Source organism: Castor canadensis, chromosome 9 (genome assembly GCF_047511655.1).
Source record: "Castor canadensis chromosome 9, mCasCan1.hap1v2, whole genome shotgun sequence".
Classification (NCBI taxonomy): domain Eukaryota; kingdom Metazoa; phylum Chordata; class Mammalia; order Rodentia; family Castoridae; genus Castor; species Castor canadensis.
Window position 1 is genome coordinate 121,053,766 of NC_133394.1, and position 19,076 is coordinate 121,072,841.

Here is a 19,076-nt window from a genome sequence, read left to right on the forward strand (position 1 = left end):
TGTTCACAGTTTGTTCAGTTAGGAATCATGGATCACTTGTGTTCATATGAAAACAAACCTTTTCTTTGTTAGCGGTAATAGACTAATGAACATAGTACTTACATATAGTGTGTAGCACTTACATGTATGCAAGTAGTACTCACACACTACATGTATGCAAGTAGTACTCACACACTACTTACATATATGCAAGTAGTATTCACATACTACTTACATCTCTTAATTTCTGTCTAGAGAGCTGAAGTGTTGCTGACTGCAACATGTATGAAAGAGTTTCTGGTTTCCCCACCAAGTGTAATAGTACTATTTTTCATCACACTCTTCTGTGTATCAATATGAAAATATATTATTCAAATATTTCAAAATATGGGAAAGAGGAAAAATTCAACTTTAAGGTTTTACAGTTTCTATGTTTCTATTTATCAATTCTGAGAACAAATTCACAAGGAAGCATTTTAAAAACTGCATGCAAGAACTATTTTATGATTGTAGCTATTCTCTGATATTCTGAGTGCACTTTAATAGATTATCTTCATAATGTAGAATATTACATAATGATTTTTTCTCACCATGTTATGAGTTTATCCTTCAATTAAGAAAACAAACCACTTTTGTCTCTAAGTCAGATTTTTTTCCCCTTAAAATCCATGCCATAATGTGATTCATCAATATGATTAGAACTACTCAGTGTTTTGTAGAATGTGGACAGATACATTCACAAATAGCTCTTTCTAGGCAGTTCTGTTCTTTCCTTGTGTGTTTGTCCCTTTCATCAAGGTTATAGTAAAGGTGTATAGACGGTAAATCAATTGAGGCTAGGCTGATTAAAATGCAAATAGTAAATACAACTTCAGGTCTAGGATAGGATTATAAGATTAAAATGAATGAAAACTGCTGTTGTGTGAGAATTGAACATTCCCAATCAATATTATCCTTTGATTTTACTAATAAAAGAACAAAACTGGGAAGTAAAATAATGAGAGTGCAGCATCTTAGCCCCCCACCTCCCTGTGTGGTTCAACCGTTTACTTTCTTAGTTTAGGTCATTGTAAAGAAATGGTATCCAAGTATTTTAACAAACTGGTAAGTAAAATGTGTTCTAGTCACCTCCCTTGACAAATACCATCTTCTTAATGACTAGTCTAGACTTTCGGATTTTCAGCCAACTCATTTCAGCAGGGAGTCTTCCCACTTCCTGCTTTGTCTTCCACTAGAAGGGACCTTGCATGCAGATATAAGGGTGCACACTTCACACTTCAAGCTCCCATGCCCTGCACTGTCTTTGGATGAATAGTTCAGGGAAGAAACCTGCGTGAGCCTCTCTCTCAAAGCAGTTTATGTAGAGAATTCCTCGATTTTGAGGACCTTGCCCTGGGAAGAAGATGGCCAAGAGAGGGAAGGAGGGTCAGGTACAGGCTTTCTCCTGTGCAGAAGGAACGTGCTGTCCCAAGGAGAAAACGGTCCTGTGGACGCTAAGCCTCCACAGGTGGTCCTGCCACCCCACCCCAAGCAAGAGTCCCCACCACGCATCCGATCAGCATTTCTTGAGGCACTGTCTGGCCTTCCACCCAGCACAGTCCAGTCCTCTCCTGGATGGAAGAGATCTGGCCTCTGGATTCTGACTCAGGTCGTTGGAAGAATTCTGGAATGGTTGCATTGTACAGATTTGGGGGATGTGTGGGATGCTTCTTCTGTGGAGCACTGTGCTGTGGGCTTTCCAGATACTATTATCATTATTTTGTGGTACCTAGGGCCTAGCATGACATGGATTCTACTGCCAAGCTCTAGTCCAGCTTTCTGTCCCCCTACTCCCCATTTTAAAATTACTTTATTTTGAGGCAGAGTTCGACTAAGTGGCCCAGGCTGTCCTTCTGCCCCAGCTTCCCTAATAGCTGAGATTGTAGGAGTGTGCCCTGATACTCAGTTATATTCTTAGTAAATAGTTGGAATGGCATTTGAGTACCTCTCTTCCTATTTGCTTCATGAAAAAATACTGAGAAAAAAAGCCTATAGTGGAGCATCAAGTTCAAAGACATTTCCTTCCCTCTCACCCACTCTCCCTTCTCCTCTCTTCCCTGTACTGGGGTTTGAGCTTGGGCCGGTCCTCTTTGCTTTAGGTTATTTTTCACATGGGATCTTGCTTTTTTCCCCGGCTGTCCTCAGACCTCAGTCTTCCTCTGTCTCCCATGTAGCTGGGATTGTAGATGTGAACCATGGTGCCTAACTTGTTAGTTGAGATAGGGTCTTGCTAAATTTTTTCTCTGCTAACCTTGAACCTTCTGATTTCCACCTCCTATTAATAGCTGGGATTCCAACAGTGTACATCACCATGCCTGGTCTTTCTTTTCTTTTTCTATTTTTTTTTTTCAGATGGGAGCTTGTTATATTGCCCAGACTGGTCTCCATCTCCTGGGTTCAAGTGATCCTCCTGCCTCAGCCTCCCAAGTAATGGGACTATATGTCAAACTACAGTTTCTGGTTAACACAGAGACCACTTGAAGTATAATTTCATTGGTTGCATGTCCTACATGCCCTAGATTTTCTAGAGGGTTTCCTTTTTTTTTAAATAAGGTGTGACTGGGGTTTGAACTCAGAGTTTCATGCTTGCAAACCAGGCACTCTACCACTTGAGCCATTCCTCCAGCCCTCTAAAGGGCATCTGTTCTCACCTCTTAGAAGTCTTTGAGCATGTAATGTTTTTACTTCAGAAGGTTTTTTAATTCTAGAAAAATAAGACCAGTTAACATTTACAGTGATAAGTAGTTAATTTCTATCATCCGCAAGATTTAGTAGCATCTACATTCAATCTCTAGTGTTTTTCTGGTAAGCGGAAGAGGAAATAAGAAGCCCCCTCATAAGCCTGTGTAAGCTCTGGAAAGTAACCCTGGGTTACCGACAGTAGCTCAGGCTCAGTGAGAGCAAGCTATATATGACATTGACATTCAGGGTAGGTTTTCAAGAACTGTGGACTGGGGACGTTAAGTAACATTTCCTCAGTTTGGGAGGGATTTTCCTTTATTTTTTGCAGTGGGTTGATGGGTTTCTCTTTGCTTTTTGCTTTTCACTGCTTGACAGTTAATATGTATTAGAGGTGACTTGTGTGGGCTACCTGGCACCCATGCCTTGTGCCATTTTAGGAGATTTGACAGTCTAGTGGAAGTGGCTCTGAGAAGAGGCACTACTGATTTTCAAATGATACTGAGCTAGGTCAGCCTAAAACTTGGTCTTGGCAAGAAATCCAAATTAGGTAAATTAAAAGGGAGCATAGTGAACACAGATGTTGGACGACACACAGTTTTGTTTTGTGCTTGTCCTTTGCCAGTAGAACCCACTCTTTTGTTTTACCTGAGATTTCTAGTGAGTTCTTCAGAAAGACTTACCTCTTCCAGTTTGCATCTGGAGCTACATACTCCTGGCAGGGATTGTATCAGCTGATTAATAGCAAGGGCATGGGGGCACTCCAGAAATAGAAGTAATGATTGCTGTAAGCCCTCCTATCAGTGAGGAATTGAGTCTGCAGTGGCTGGCTCGATTCATTAGTGTAAGGATATTAATGAAGCCGAAGGTGTGAGTTCAGACCTGTGCAGTCAGTTAATGCTGCAGAGAGGGAAATCTCTATGCTGCCCAGAGTCACAGTCCAGCTGTTCCTTAGGGGAATGGGTTGGGGGTGACTCAACAGGCATCTCACCAGTTACAGTCCTCCTAATTGTGGATTCACTATTGCCTTGGTTTATGACAGAGGATAGAAATACATACTTTTAATGTGTTTGAATGTTAAACTCAAAAATGAAGACTTTTGCTGTCAGTCACTGATAGGGTCTTTTTATTTCATTTCAGAGAGTCGTATGATCTTGGATGCCTTTGCCCAGCAGTGCAGTCGCGTCCTTAGTCTCTTAAATTGTGGAGGGAAACTTCTGGACTCCAACCATTCTCAATCCATGATTTCTTGCGTAAAGCAGGAAGGCTCTAGTTACAACGAAAGACAGGAACCATGTCACATTGGGAAAGGGGTCCACAGTCAGACCTCAGACAGTGTTGACATAGAGATGCAATATATGCAAAGGAAACAACAAACTTCTGCCTTTTTGAGAGTTTTCACTGACTCTCTCCAAAATTACCTGCTCTCGGGGAGCTTCCCGACTCCAAACGTCTCATCGGTCAGTGAGTATAGCCATCTGGCAGACGTGGATCCTCTTTCAACCTCCCCTGTGCACACGCTAGGTGGCTGGGCCTCCCCAGCAACGTCTGAATCCCATGGCCATCCATCCTCTTCTACACTGCCAGAGGAGGAGGAGGAAGAGGAGGAAGAGGAAGGCTACTGTCCTCGCTGCCAAGAGCTGGAGCAGGAGGTCATTTCACTGCAACAAGAAAATGAAGAGCTCAGGAGGAAGTTAGAGAGCATCCCAGGTACGCTGCCATGTATACTTGCATGATACCTGCAACTCTGGCTCTTCTCAGTTACCCTGTATATGTGTGTAGTTTGGATTTTTTTTTTTAAATTTATTTTTGGCTCGTGGGTGTAGAAAAGTTTGAAAAACAGAACCACCATGCACATAGAGTCCTCAAGATGTGCCACTAACCTGTCTTGTCTGTACTTAAGCTGCAGTATTCTTGGGTAAAGTCCTAAAGACGATAGTTCTCATGAAAGATGTCTCTGTCAATGTAAAAGTAATTCCTAGATGTCATGCCTTGACATTGAAATAGGTTTAAGTGCTTATGTGCCTGAGTTTCCTTCAAAAAGTAGTCCTGTTCCTTTAATGTGGCTTTTGTGGTTTTTTGTTTTTTTAGTTTTTGTATTTTTCAAGGCTTTGTATTTTTAAAGGCTTAATCATTGATGGAAAGTGAAATGAGCTGATCTTCACAGAGGCAGGATTTAGTACTGAACAAATGACATGGTCTCTATTCCATGAATTTCCCTTGCCTTTCCTATTAAGTTTTAATGGGCATGGTGTCTTTTTAGCATGCAGACTCCCCCGTGAGGGTAATAAGAAACTGTAAACTTTTAGGTCACAGATAAACTAGTAATTAAGATTGCCTTAAATGGTTAGTGCCCCTGGCTGACTGAGGCATTTCCTGTCTCTCAAACACTCTGGAGTTTCAGAGGAGTGAAGTTGGTTTTTCGTTTTGTTTCATTACTATTTGTTTGCATGTATTAGTTGTAGGAAGGGTTCATTATGATACACATATTCACCCCCTCCATCATTCCTCCTCATCTCCCCTCCCCTGCTTTCTTAAAACAATTTTAACAGGCTTCTATTTTTATACAGTTGTATTAAGTGCATCCACCATTTTCATCCTCTCCATTTCACCCACCCTCCTGAACAGGACAAAGTCATTTGTATGGCAAGACCTCTGGGTTGCTAACTTTTTTCACTATTGGAAAAAGTACTGATTTTACTTTTATCTTTGAGTTTATGCCTGGGGCCTGGGACTTACAAAAGACAAGATCATTAGCTAGAACAGTTATCTTCAAACCTTTTAAATAATGCATCCCTGCTGGGTACAGGTGGCTCATGCCTGTAATCCTAGCTACTCAGGAGGCAGAGATCAGGAGGATTATGGATCGAAGCCAGACCAGGCAAATAGTTCACAAGACCCTATCTCAAAAAACCCTTCACACACATACACACAAAAAGTACTGTTGAAGTCAAGGTGAAGGCCCTGGGTTCAAGCCCCAGTACTGCAAAAAAAAAAAAAAAAAAAAAAAAAGTGCATCCCCAAAGCATATACCTACCAATCTACAGAGTCACTGGTTAATTAACATATATGGATTACTGTACTCATATAGTATGTGCAACATAAAGTGTTCATAATGAATTTTAAAATTCTAAGGCTGGTACATATATATAAATAGAAATGATAACCTTTACTTAAACCAGTTCCTTTGCATTGCCCAATGTGGTAGCTGATATAGAAATGAGGAATTGCTGAAGAAAGTTTCCACCTGTTTGTCAGAACACATAGGAGGCAAAACCAAAAAAAAAAAAGTGAAGAATTGGCAAATCAGCTGGGCGCCTGCAGCTCATGCCTGTAATCCTACCTACTCAGGAGATAGAGATCAGGAAGATTTCGGTTCAAAGCCAGCCTGAGCAAATAGGTCTAACAGTCTATTTTGAAAATACTCAACACACACAGAGAAAAGGGAGCTGACAGAATGACTCAAGTAGAGCGCCTATCTAACAAGTGTGAGGCTCTCGAGTTTAAACCCCAGTACCACCAAAAAAATAAAAAGCCAAACCAGAAACTGATATGCTTTCTGTGCTTCCATTGAAGAGAATTCCCAAACAGGCCAGAATTTGGCTTGGAACATTTGGGAATTAGCTTTAGTGCAGTCGTCTCGGGGAGGAAGAGCATGAGGAGTAAATCTGGGGTTAGATGCAGTCATGACATTTTCCCAAGCCAAGCCGGCACTGACTGCAGCAGATACCCCAGTAGAACCTGGAAGGATGTATGGACCAGGAGATACCAGTGTAGTCAACATCTGGGATTTACATCTTAACGGCCCTGGGAATCATGGTCCGCTCACTGGGTTTACCTCTAAGGCATACTTTCAGATTTTACTCCCTCTCCTCTTCCACTGAGGGAGACCACCCAGCCACAGAAGCTGACCCAGCCATTCAGAACCACAACCTCAGTCTTATGCTGAGTAGCTCTGTTAGAGCGGAAGGTGAGGAGACACTCACCTCACTTAATCTTAACTACTTGACAGACTGTGACCTTGATATGGCTAAGCAGATTTCAGCTTCTGTCCTTTCTCTAGTATCTGCATCTATATGAGGTCAGTGCCTGTGTCCGGTAACTCATTGTTGACGTCCCACTAATCACTGTCTTTGGACTTCCCAGGAAGATGAAAATGCTGCCATTTCTTGAGCCTTCTTGATGATCAGACACTGGTTGAAAATACTCTTAATAATCACCACTGATACTATAAACACCCCAGTGTTGTTGATGACCTCCTCCATGAACTTGAACCAATAACCATTTCACATGGAGAGCTGTGATTGCATTAAGTAATGCATGCTTGAACCCAGTAGTGCACATGAAAAGCTAGGTTAGCAGTTATGTATAGGAAGTATAAAATTAGGTAAGTCTAAACTTACTTGTGATTACTTATCATATGTGCTCATTACCTATACCTAAAAGCAAGTTGAAAGTGTCTCAGGGAGTTGAAAACTTCATCAAAGAGAGGCTTCACTGACTCTTGCTGGGACCTCCCATCCCCTACCTCCAGATGAACACCAACCAGGGATCTATTCTTCACTCTTCCTGACTATGTAATTTTAGGGCAAATGTTGGCTTTTAGACACCCTAGGCTGATTTTCATGTGCCAAATATTTTGTCAAGCAGTAACTTTGCATATAACTTGGAGCGATTTTTCCCTTAGCAGTGTCCTGCTCTCCACTGGTCCCTGTTGCCCCTGTTTTGGAGGTCAATGCATTTTTTTAAATATTTTTTTTTATTATTCATAATGTGCATCAATGCTTGGGTCATTTCTCCCCCCTGCCCCCACCCCCTCCCTTACCACCCATTCTGCCCCCCCCTCCCCCTCAATCCCTCGATACCTGGCAGAAACTATTTTGCCCTTATCTCTAATTTTGTTGAAGAGAGAGTATAAGCCATAATAGGAAGGAACAAGGGGTTTTGCTGGTTGAGATAAGGATAGCTATACAGGGAGTTGACTCACATTGATTTCCTGTGCGTGTGTGTTACCTTCTAGGTTAATTCTTTTTGATCTAACCTTTTCTCTAGTTCCTGGTCCCCTTCTCCTGTTGGCCTCAGTTGCTTTAAGGTATCTGCTTTAGTTTCTCTGCGTTAAGGGCAACAAATGCTAGCTAATCTTTTAGGTGTCTTACCTATCCTCACCCCTCCCTTGTGTGCACTCGCTTTTGTCTTGTGATCAAAGTTTAATCCCCTTGTTGTGTTTGCCCTTGATCTAATGTCCACATATGAGGGAGAACATACGATTTTTTGGTCTTTTGGGCCAGGCTAACCTCACTCAGAATGATGTTCTCCAATTCCATCCATTTACCAGTGAATGATAACATTTCGTTCTTCTTCATGGCTGCATAAAATTCCATTGTGTATAGATACCACATTTTCTTAATCCATTCATCAGTAGTGGGGAATCTTGGCTGCTTCCGTAACTTGGCTATTGTGAATAGTGCCGCAATAAACATGGGTGTGCAGGTGCCTCTGGAGTAACCTGTGTCACAGTCTTTTGGGTATATCCCCAAGAGTGGTATTGCTGGATCAAATGGTAGATCAATGTCTAGCTTTTTAAGTAGCCTCCAAATTTTTTTCCAGAGTGGTTGCACTAGTTTACATTCCCACCAACAGTGTAAGAGGGTTCCTTTTTCCCCACATCCTCGCCAACACCTGTTGGTGGTGGTGTTGCTAATGATGGCTATTCTGACAGGGGTGAGACCTGACTGTTGTGTAGAAGCTACCGTATGTTGGGAATCTTTTTTTTTTTTTACAGCTAGGCATCCAGGATGGATGAGTATAAGAGAGCAGCCCTCAGTGGGCATCAGAGGGAGTAAGGCTGAGAGAAAGGGGAGTAAGTGCTGCAGACAAAATTCAGATAACCAGCCCCCTGGTCTCTTCTCTACCTCTCCAATGGAGTGCTGGTGAGGAACTTGGAGATTCTGTCACTTTCCTAAAGTAAAACCTTCATACTTGGGAACAGTTCTTGAAGTAATTATTAAAAGAGCTTATCAGTCTGTAAGAAGAAATGATTTCACTTGAGCAGTTAGAAAAGAGGGAAAGTAAGGTATTGTACCTTTGCAAAACCATGTTGGGGAGGGGCATTATTTCTGGCCCCACCTGAGGGGCTGGTGTTATGCATTAGGTGTGACGACCCATTACTTGCAGGCCAGAGTCTTTTGGGAAGTGTTCTTCTCAGAGTTGCTGCAGCTGCATGCCATTCACTATGTGGCCACAAGGAAATGGCACTGGCACCTTTCCTTTTGTATTTGATCATCACAGTAGAAACAAGTCTATTAAAAAGTTAAATCTCTTCAAAAGAAATGGAAATAGGCTAAACGAAAAAGGCCACAAAAGGAAAAGATTTGGATCAGGAGTAGAAAGTGCTGAGAGATTTATTGGAAGGCAGCGATGGGTGGAATTTCTCAGGGAGGAGAGTGTCAGGTTGGGGTAGTCTCATTTATTTAGACTGCACAGTCTCCTATAAGTTAAGAGCACTCATACAGGGGGATGGATATAAGATACTGTATTTCATCTATTTTAAGATGCCATTGTAGGTAAGAGACACAAGTCTCTGTACTCCACGAAGAAAGAAGAAAAAACATTACAAATCATAATTGTACATTATAATTTTCTTAGAACCCAAAGTCTACAGATATTAAAATGAAACCTGTAGGTCTAGAATCATGAAATGTATATAAAATACCTTGAAATTGGCTAAGTGCTAAGTATAGGGGATATAAATTTATTGTTGATATTTTAAAAATAAATATTGTGTATATTTAATGTATACAACACAGGATTATAGGAGTCATCCAGATAATAAAGTTACTGTTGTGAAAATAATAAACATCCATCATCTCATAGCTCCTCATTTTTTGTTGTTTTTGTGGCAAAAGTAGCTTACCATTAGCCTGTTTAGGCTTCATTTAGCCTGAATCCAAAATACAGTATAATTTTATTTCATAATCTTTATATTGTACATTAGCTCTTAATCTATATACTTGTTCATTTTATATATCTGCTTTGTAACCTTTGACCTGTTTCTCCCTATTCCTTATTCCCCAGACCCCTGGTAACTGTTTTTGTTCTGTAACTGTATATTTGTGGTTTGAATTTGGGGCCTGGCACTTGGTAGACAAGTGCCCTATCACTTGAACCACACTTCCAGCTTTCTGTATATTTGATTTTCTAAAAAATTACATACATTGGTGAGATCATGCAATACTTTTCTGTCTGTGTCTGACTTATTTCACTTATCACACCCTCTAGGGTCATCCATATTGTGACAAGATGTCATTCATTTTTAGGACTGAATAATATTCTATTGTGTATTATTTACAGTTTCTTTGCCCTTTTGTCCATCCAGAGAAACTTGAGTTATTTCCATATTTTCGCTATTGTGAATAATGCTGCAAGTGAACATAGCATGCGAGTCTTTACCAAGAAAGTGATTACATTTTCTCTGGGTGTATACCCAGAAGAGGGATTCTGAGTCATATTGGTAGTTCTCTGTTTGATTTTTTAGAAACCTCCCGAGTGTTTTCCATAGTGGTAGCACCAATGTAAGTCCTACCAGCAATATACAAGGATTCCCTTTTCTCCATATCCTCACTACAATGTTATTTTTTGACTCTATGACAGATAATAGCCCTTTTTAAGGGTACAAGATGGCATGGCATGTGGTTTTGATTTCATTTTCCTGATAGTGATTGTTGGGTACCTTTTAATTTACTTCCTGGCTATTTTTTATGCTTTGAAGAAATGCTTGGTTTTTTGTTTTGTTTTTTGTTTGTTTGGGAGGTGCTGGGGTTTGAACTCCGCCTCATGCTTGCCAGGCAGATTGTCATACTGCTTGAGCCACTCTGCCAGCCCTGGAGAAATACATACTGGGTTTTTACTCATTTTTAAATGTGTTACTTGTTTTCCTACTTGTGAGTTTTATGAGTTCTTTGTAAATTTGGGATGTTACCTTTTTTGTTTAAATGCAGTACTGGATATTAAACCCAAGATACCATGCATGTTCAGTGAATGCTGTACCACTGAATTAATACTGCCAGTCCCCTTACCACCACCACCCCCTGTTTTTTTTTTTTGGCAATACTAAAGTTTGAACTCAGGGCCTGTGCTTACTAGGAAAGCACTCTACCACTTAAGTCACACCCCCAATACTTTTTTACTATTACTTTGAGGCAGGGTCTCACTAAATTGCCTAAGCTAGCCTTGAACTTGTAGTCTTCTGCGTCAGCCTCCTGAGTAGCTGGGATTACAGGCATGTACCACCCACCTGGCTTGACATTAATCCTTTATCAGATACATGGTTTGCAAATATTTTTTCTAATTTGTAGGCTGCTGTTTCATTTTATTAATTGTTGTCTTTGCTGTGCAGAAGTTTGATATTTTCCCATTTGTTCATTTTTTTCTTTGTGGTGTGACTTTTGGTGTGATACCCAAAATGTTTTGCCAAGACCAGTATTCAGGAGCTTTTCCCTATGTTTTCTTCTGGTCTTAGATTTATGTCTTTTATGTATCTTGAGTTGATTCTTGTATATGCTGTAAGATGTAGAACTAATGTCATTCTGTTTGTGGTAAGGAGTATTGTAGGTTGAATTTAAGGCTTTGTGCTTTCTAGGCAGGTACTCTACTGCTTGAGCCATGCCTCTAGCCCAGTATCATTCTTTTGCATGTGGCAGTTCATTTTTCCTAGCACCTTTTATTAAAGAATATTACTGATATTTGCATAAGAACTTCTGCTTTTTTTTTTTTTTTTTTTGAGACAGGGTGTTATTGTGTAGCCTGCAAACTCGTGATCCTCTTGCCTCAGCCTCTCTGAGTACTGGTATTACAGATAGTGCACCGCCACATCTGGCAGAACTATTTCTTAAAAAAGTACATTTGAGGTAATTCTGATACATCCTTTGTAACTCCCTGGGTCCACAACAGATACTAATATTATTCCCATTTTTAAACAAGGAAGTTGAGACCTGGACAGGTGAGAGCAGTTGCAGACCTAGGATTATAATCCACACCTTCTGACTCCATATATAATTGGTACCCCCTCTACCCACAAAATATAACCGATTCTCATTCTTTATGGTAGTTATGTTCTATAAAGCCACTATGAACACTAAATTAGCACATACTGAAGCATTACTCCTAGGGAAGTACAAGAAGTAGGTTTCTGAGAATAAGCCCATCATGTTTTCAGCTAATCAATATATAACCTTGTTTTATGTGTGCATTCATTCAAAGAGATCTTTCAATATTTATTGTTGGTTGATTAACATTGAACTTACAGCCAACAGCTCTATAACTCATTCCTGACTGAAACTTAACGTAGCTCACCTATTTTCTCTGTAAGGCATATGACAGCCATCTTGTACTTAGGAACACTACACTGCACTTCACTACAGTCAAGGGCAGTTTTAAACAGCGAAATCACTAACAAAAACACAAAGAACAGAGCAGAATGACCCTGGTTTACAGTATGAGAGCCAGAACAAGAAGGAAGAGCATTGCCTTGTTCAAGCTCAGCTGGGATGTGTGTCTGGTGACTCATATTTCCAGTGCTTTGCACGTGTCTACAAATGCCTGCAAAAGCACCACTGTTTTTGCAATTGCAAACATATTTTAGCAAGTAAGCAAATTTGCAAATACGGAACTCACGAATAAAGATTAACTGAACTAACTCAAGCTACGAACTTGAGAGCCAACCACAGATCATACAGTTCTGATCTGTTAGTCCACTGTTGTCATTTTCTAAGTAAGACTTAAAATGATAAATCAGTAATGTCAGTTTTTGGGTAAAGGATTGTCACAAGAACAAAAAAGACTCTAGAGAAGCGGCATTGTCGATGTGCTGTTGCTAGCTGTGTTTTTTGGCAAATCATTTAACCATTCTGAGTCTGTTTCCCCTTCTTAAAGCAAGATTAACAGTACCATAGGAATGTATACTATAACTATACTCTAGGAATACTAAAATATTAAGTTCAGTGAGTGCTTGCTAGGTCTTCTGGTGAGTACTGAGTAAATGTCAACAACAGGTATACACTGAGGCTGAGGCAGGAGGATCCTAAGTTCAAGGCCAGCCTGAGCTACATAGGCCATTTTCTCACACAACCATAAAAAGAAAAAAAAAAGAAGGCATCCATTCTGTATTTAACAATACTGCAACTATAAGTGCTTTTCCTAAATTTTAAGCACTGTTCTAACTTTGTAAAATGGTCACATTTACTTTGTTGCTCGGGTTGGTGGGCCTCAGATCCCTGTATCTTGTCTTCTCCCACTTCCCGTCAATCTCCACTTCTCTGGATTCCACCTCTCATGCACCTGTGGATTTGAACCCTCCTCCCTCTCCCCACTGCCTTCATCCAGGCCTGTCTCATAACTCTGACTGCCATAGGGTCACTCAGCTTCTCTCCCAAAATCCAGTGACTCCCACTCAGCAGCTCCAGATCTCCCGATGCCAGAAAGCTCCTAGGGGCTTCATATACTTTGTGGAACAAATCCCAGTACCCTCAGAGTGATACAGAAGGCCATTTGGTACCTCTCTCTCTTTCCATCCAGTTTTGGACAGACCCACCATAAATAAAGTGTTCCAACCTAACTAGACAGTTTGTTACTCTCTTAGCAGCTAGGCACTTTGTTTGTTTGTTTGTTTTGGTGGGACTAGGGTTTGAATTCAGGGATTTGCACTTAGAAAGCAGGTGCTCTACTACTTAAGCCACATCTCTAGTCCTGTTTGCTCTGATTATTTTGGAGATGGGGTTCTTGTGAACTGTTTGCCCAGGCTGGCCTCAAACTGCTATCCTCCTGATCTCAAGTCTCCCAAGTAACTAGGATCACAGGAGTGAGCCACCAGCACCTAGAGCTTCTGGTCTCCTTCACTCCTGCTGTTCCTGCCAACCGAGGAGCACATTGTTGGGTTCCTACTTAAACCCCTGGGCATCCTTGAGAACCCAGTTCAGATGTGACCCTCCTGTGTAACAGACCCTGCCCCCACCTCCCAGGCAAACTTAACTATCTTCTAGCTCACTCGTTATCAAGGGAGTGTTTACTCTGGATTTCCTGATGCCCTAATAAGAGAGGCAAGCTGTAGGAGGTCTTTGAGGGCAGAGAATGAGTCAGTCATCTTTGTATCCCCAGTTCTTAACCCACTGTCTGGCATGCTTTTGCAGCTATACACATTAATTGAATTAAACTGAAACAGGACATTGTCATTATCAAAAGTACAACACTGCATCTGTAGGCTGAGTAATACTTAAAGCTGGTCATTCATTTCTAGACATTTCCATCCAGGAGCTTATATTTTGCAGAGATGATGCATAACGACACTTACAGATGATTAAGCACACAGGTGGCTATGGCTGTTAAAGGACAGTAAAAAATTCAGCTTCTCTGTAAAATTGTACATGGCAAATCTTAAGTTTTAAGTCTTTAAAAATATTTAGCAAGTTACATTAAATAATGCTTGAGGAATACAAAGAGAAGTTAGGACCAAGATATTAGTTGGGTGTAGATGTGCACACCTATAATCCTAGCATTCAGGAGGCCTAGGTAGGAGGATCACAAGTTCAAGGGCAATCTGAGCTACATAGCGAGACCCTGTCTCCAAAAAAAAAAAAAAAAAAGACACATTCTGTGGGCAGAACCAGAATGAGAACAGTTTCCGTTTCCTTGGAATAGCTTTACTTAACAGCTGCTACATGGTGCAGCTGCAGGATAGCAGTCAGCAGGTATGTGGTCTCTGAACTCACTAGACTCTTAGCTTATAGTAGGCAATACCTTTTGCTTTACATTTCAGTTAGTCCTTTAATAATTATGCAATAGTTAATTATCCCAGTCTTAGTAGTAAGATAACAGAGGCTCAGAGAGGTTAAGCAACTCTCCCAGAATCACATAGATAATGTCAGGGTCAGTACATTGGAAAACATAGTGCCCAATTATTGCTTTAGGGCTACTTCCTGTGACTTACTGCCAGTAAGCTGTTGTTCTGGTGTTAGAATGTCTCAGAATCTTGTTTTAACTATCTTTCCTGACCATGATGAAGCAATCATATAGCCTACAGGATATTCCTTTTTGTTGTTGACACAAAAGATCTTCCTACTTTCCCTCTTTCTTCCCAGATATTTCACTCTTTCCAGCATTATCTGATAGGCTTTTTTTTTTTTTTTTTTCTTTTTGGCAGTACTGGGGTTTGAACTTGTGGCTTCTGCACTTGCTAAGCAGGTGTTCTACCACTTGAGCCATGCCTCAGCCCTGGTAGTCATTCTTAAATGCTGTTACTTAGAAGGGAAAACATTTTAAATATCAGTGTCAGGATAGATTTTATGTACATTTTGGGTTTCTCATTTATTTTCTCATTAAACCTAGTAGGTTCTGTAAAACTCAGAAGCAAGTGAATGAAATCTGCCTTGTGAATCCAAGGCTGTAGTTTCTTCATCAGCAAGACTGACTTGCTTATATTCATGATTTGCATGAGGAGGTAGCTAGACCTCTAGGGGTATAATTGACTCCTTTAGGACCCTGTTGTTGATCTTTCTGCAGCTGTAAGCCCTGACCCACCTCTCCTCAGGCCAAAGGAGCACTCTGGTGGCCTGGACTGCACACTGACTGGTTATTCCCCAGCTGGGAGGATGATGGATGTCCTTACACTCACAGCATCCGCAGTTGACCACAGAACTGTAGATTAACAGAACAAAGAGATGAGAGGACAGCAGGTGTCCATGAGTCCCTTTCTGTGGTCTGGGCTTCTCCTGGGCAGGCAGCACAATATAGCTGTGAGTCAGAGTGATGTTTCTCACCCTCACTTTAACATAAACATCTGTTTCTGTCTTCCAGGTTGACTCATTTGGGCTTTTTCCTCCAAAAACATTTCAAAGACTCTGCAACTTCCCTGTGTATATAGGCAGCCATCTAAAGAGCCCCCAGCCAAGAGTAATACTCTCATCCCTGGTGTTGGCACCTGGAAGCCTCTGCCTTTTAAGGGCCAGGAGTGGGACGACTCTAGGGGAAAGCTTGAAGGAGGTGGCCATTTACAGTGCCCCAGCAGTGACAATTTCAGTGTTTAGTTGAAGCACCTGGCTAAATAGCAGCTTTGTCCTCAGTGTTCCTGACCTTCAGCCTTGTGCCCACGTATTAGTGTACAGGACCCACTGCCTTAAATAGAGCTCCTACAGCCAGCAAGGGTTGATCACACAGTCCTGGAAGGGCTTAGAGGCCGATTCTATTTGCTTCCAACACATAGGAATCAGCTGGCCTTGATCAGAGCCTAGCACTGCTAGATGTGTGAAGGACAGGAGAATCGGCCTCTAAGCCCTTCCAGGACTGTGTGATCAACCCTTAGGGTTATAGATGCAAGGAAGTGGAGAAAACAGGCATGTAGATATTTTTCAAACAGCTTTTATTATGCCCACTGTAGAAAGTTTTTCAGAATTGTTTTAGATTTTAGATTTCAAATTTGGGAATGTTTGCATATACATAATGAGGTATCTATGGAGATAGGACCCAAGTCCAAATAAGACATCCATTTATGTTTCTTATATACCTTATGTAATTTTTTACTTCTTCTTTCTTTCTTTTTTTTTTTTTTTTTTTTTGAGGCAGAGCACACTTGCTAGGCAGGTACTCTACCACTTAAGCCACATCCCCAGCCCTCTTGGAAAATTTTTTTTTAGTGACCTGTATTGTGACTGTTTCTGTTCACCTGAGGTCAGAATTTTCCACTGTGCATCATGTTGGCACTCAGGTTTCAGGTTTTGGAACATTCTAAGTTTTCAGAGTAGGGATGCTCAACCTGTACTGCTTAAGTATGATAAAAGGAATAATTATAACTACCATAATCCCATGACTAAAACATAAATTGTTGTTAATGGTTACTAACACTTAAACTTATTTCTTTGTTCCCTTTTCTAAACACATAATTATTTTTAACATGGTCATAGTCATACTGAAGATTCAATTTCCTATGTATGTTGCCTTGTAAACATTTTTGTGCTCCATTTAAAAAATTTTAATGGTCATCTGAATGACTGTAAAATAAGAAATTAAAGGAAGTTCAGTCAAATCTTCATTAAATCATTAAACAGTTAACAAATTTTACTAAAACTTCCAAACTAAATCCAGGGTCATAACTTGAACATGTCACTTGGCAAGGAACCAAGTGCTTTGGATCCACATATTCAGCCCTGTGTAGAAGAGCCTCAGACTTAGAAGTTAAATGAAGCTCTAAAGTTTACACCATGAGTGAAAACCCAGAACTAAAATGTAGCATGTGTCAGCTTTTCTGTTTCTTTTCTTTCTTTCCTTCTCTTTTTTCTTTTTGGTGTTTTGAGATAGTACAGTCTGGCCTGAAATTCACTGTGTAGCCCCAGAGGGGGCCTCAAAACTTGTGATCCTCCTGCCTTGCCCTCCTGAATGATGGGATTATAGGCATGTGTCACTACACTTTGTTTTTTATTCCAGTAATGTACAAAGCCTGAGGATATATTCTTTCTTGCTGTGGCACCAGTAGAGTGGGTGGACTTTTAGGAGGCTGGTGCAATTCAGGGTGTTTGACAGGTTTTATTAAACTTTGGTTTAGCAGTAGGTGTACTTCAAACTGATGCAGCTGTAACTTCTGTTATTCAGCAGATACTTCTTCAATTTGAAGAACATATTCATTGGTGGCCATAACACAGGTCTTTGGAAGGTTATGTAAGAAAATACATTTTTGTCAAGAAGAAAAATTCCATATCCTACTTCTGTGTCCTGTCACTTAAATTCTTTTCAAGGACATTTTGATTTGTTATGTTGCAATGTGATGTTGCCTGAAAAACCCAAAGCCATTAACAGTGAACAGACATGATAACTTCTGTTTGCTATCTGAAAGAAAAGTGAGAAAAACAAAGTGAAGAAAGCTCAGTGCTGATAGCTTAATACTGGGGCTTAGGCTAAATATTTATTTTCTTCAGTGTGATAAAAACATCTTACACGTAACTAAGATAGTGGTAACAATTCATATAAATTAGATGACTAAGCTAGTAAGATCTTTTAAAGTAAGTAGTTAATACTCCTGAGAGCTCTAATAAGATTGTTTTTTATGATGTAGGTATTTATGCAATTGTACAATAAAATAATATCTTCCATACTGGATTAATACCTATTCAGTTTTATTATAATTATTCAATGAGTTTATAAGATACAATGTCTCAAGAAAATAGTGTAGTAGTAAGTGAAAATAACCATATCTGAATTGGACCAAATCAAAAAGAATGAGACACATTCAGTAATAACTGTGTGGTGTGGGATATTCCTGTTAGCGGGGCAAATCTGAATTTTGTGGGATTCCTGTTAACTGTATGATGAACCAGAAATGATTCTGCCTTTAAACATGAGTGTATTAGTCTGTTTTACGTTACTATAATAAAATACCAGGTTGAGTAGCTAATAGAAGAAAGTTTATTTAGCTAATAAGTTTTGGATGCTACATGTCCAAACAGCTTGATGCTGGCTCTGTTGAGGGTCTGCTGCATCACATCATGACAGATGGTACCATTGTGGGAGCAGTTATGAGATAAAGAGATCACATGGCGAGACCAGAATCCAGAGCACCAAGAGGGAGCAGAACTGCTGTTTTATCACAACTGCTCTCTTGGGAGCTATCTCAGGGTCCTGCATCAGTTCCTTACAAGAGCAATTGCCCATGAAACCTTAGACCCCACCTCTTAAAGGTCCCACCATCTCGACATCAACACATTGAGGGCCAAGCTTCCAGAACATGAACAGACTATGCCCAAACCACAATGAGTGTTAATAATTACAAAAAGTGAAACATTAGCTCAGTACCTGCATTTCAAGATGTGCCACTGGGTGCTTGTGCTACAATACAACTGGAGTTAAAGACAGGACATGCCTCTTCTGTGGGTTTTTCATGATTATTGTTGTTGACCCAAATTCATCTTGGAGTAAGTTGGATTTGAAAGTTCTCATTAAATTGTGCTGATCCTAAAAGTTGTCCCCAAACTGTACCCTCTGTACTATATTTACAAACTGAAATGACTGCGGATATCAAATGAAAGAAGATTCTATTTCCCTTGGAAAATAAATCCTTTTTTTAGAAGTTCACATCAATAATCTTTTTAGACTTCAGAGTTTTTTATTTTCGTGATGCGGGGAAGCTAATGTGTAACCATTCTGTTCCTTCCCCAGTGCCCTGCCAGACAGTCTTAGATTACCTGAAGACAGTGCTGCAGCACCACAACCAGCTCCTGATGCCGCAGCCCACCGACCAGCCAACCGAGGTAGGCCTCTGGGAAGGAGGAGGAGATTTCCACATAGAAGATGAAGCCTGTTGACTTCATCTATACCAGAACAACCAAATGTGGTTTTGACTG

At 40.5% G+C, this 19,076-nt stretch overlaps 1 protein-coding gene across 1 annotated transcript in view; it reads left to right on the top strand.

Annotated features, from left to right (window-relative positions):
* Bend4 (BEN domain containing 4) overlaps window positions 1-19,076 on the top strand; it is a 37,815-nt gene that overhangs the window by 4,420 nt on the left and 14,319 nt on the right. The window contains exons 2-3 of the mRNA XM_020167233.2: window positions 3,838-4,407; window positions 18,892-18,983. Of these exons, the coding sequence (XP_020022822.2) occupies window positions 3,838-4,407; window positions 18,892-18,983 (662 nt within the window). The remainder of the gene's footprint in view (window positions 1-3,837; window positions 4,408-18,891; window positions 18,984-19,076) is intronic.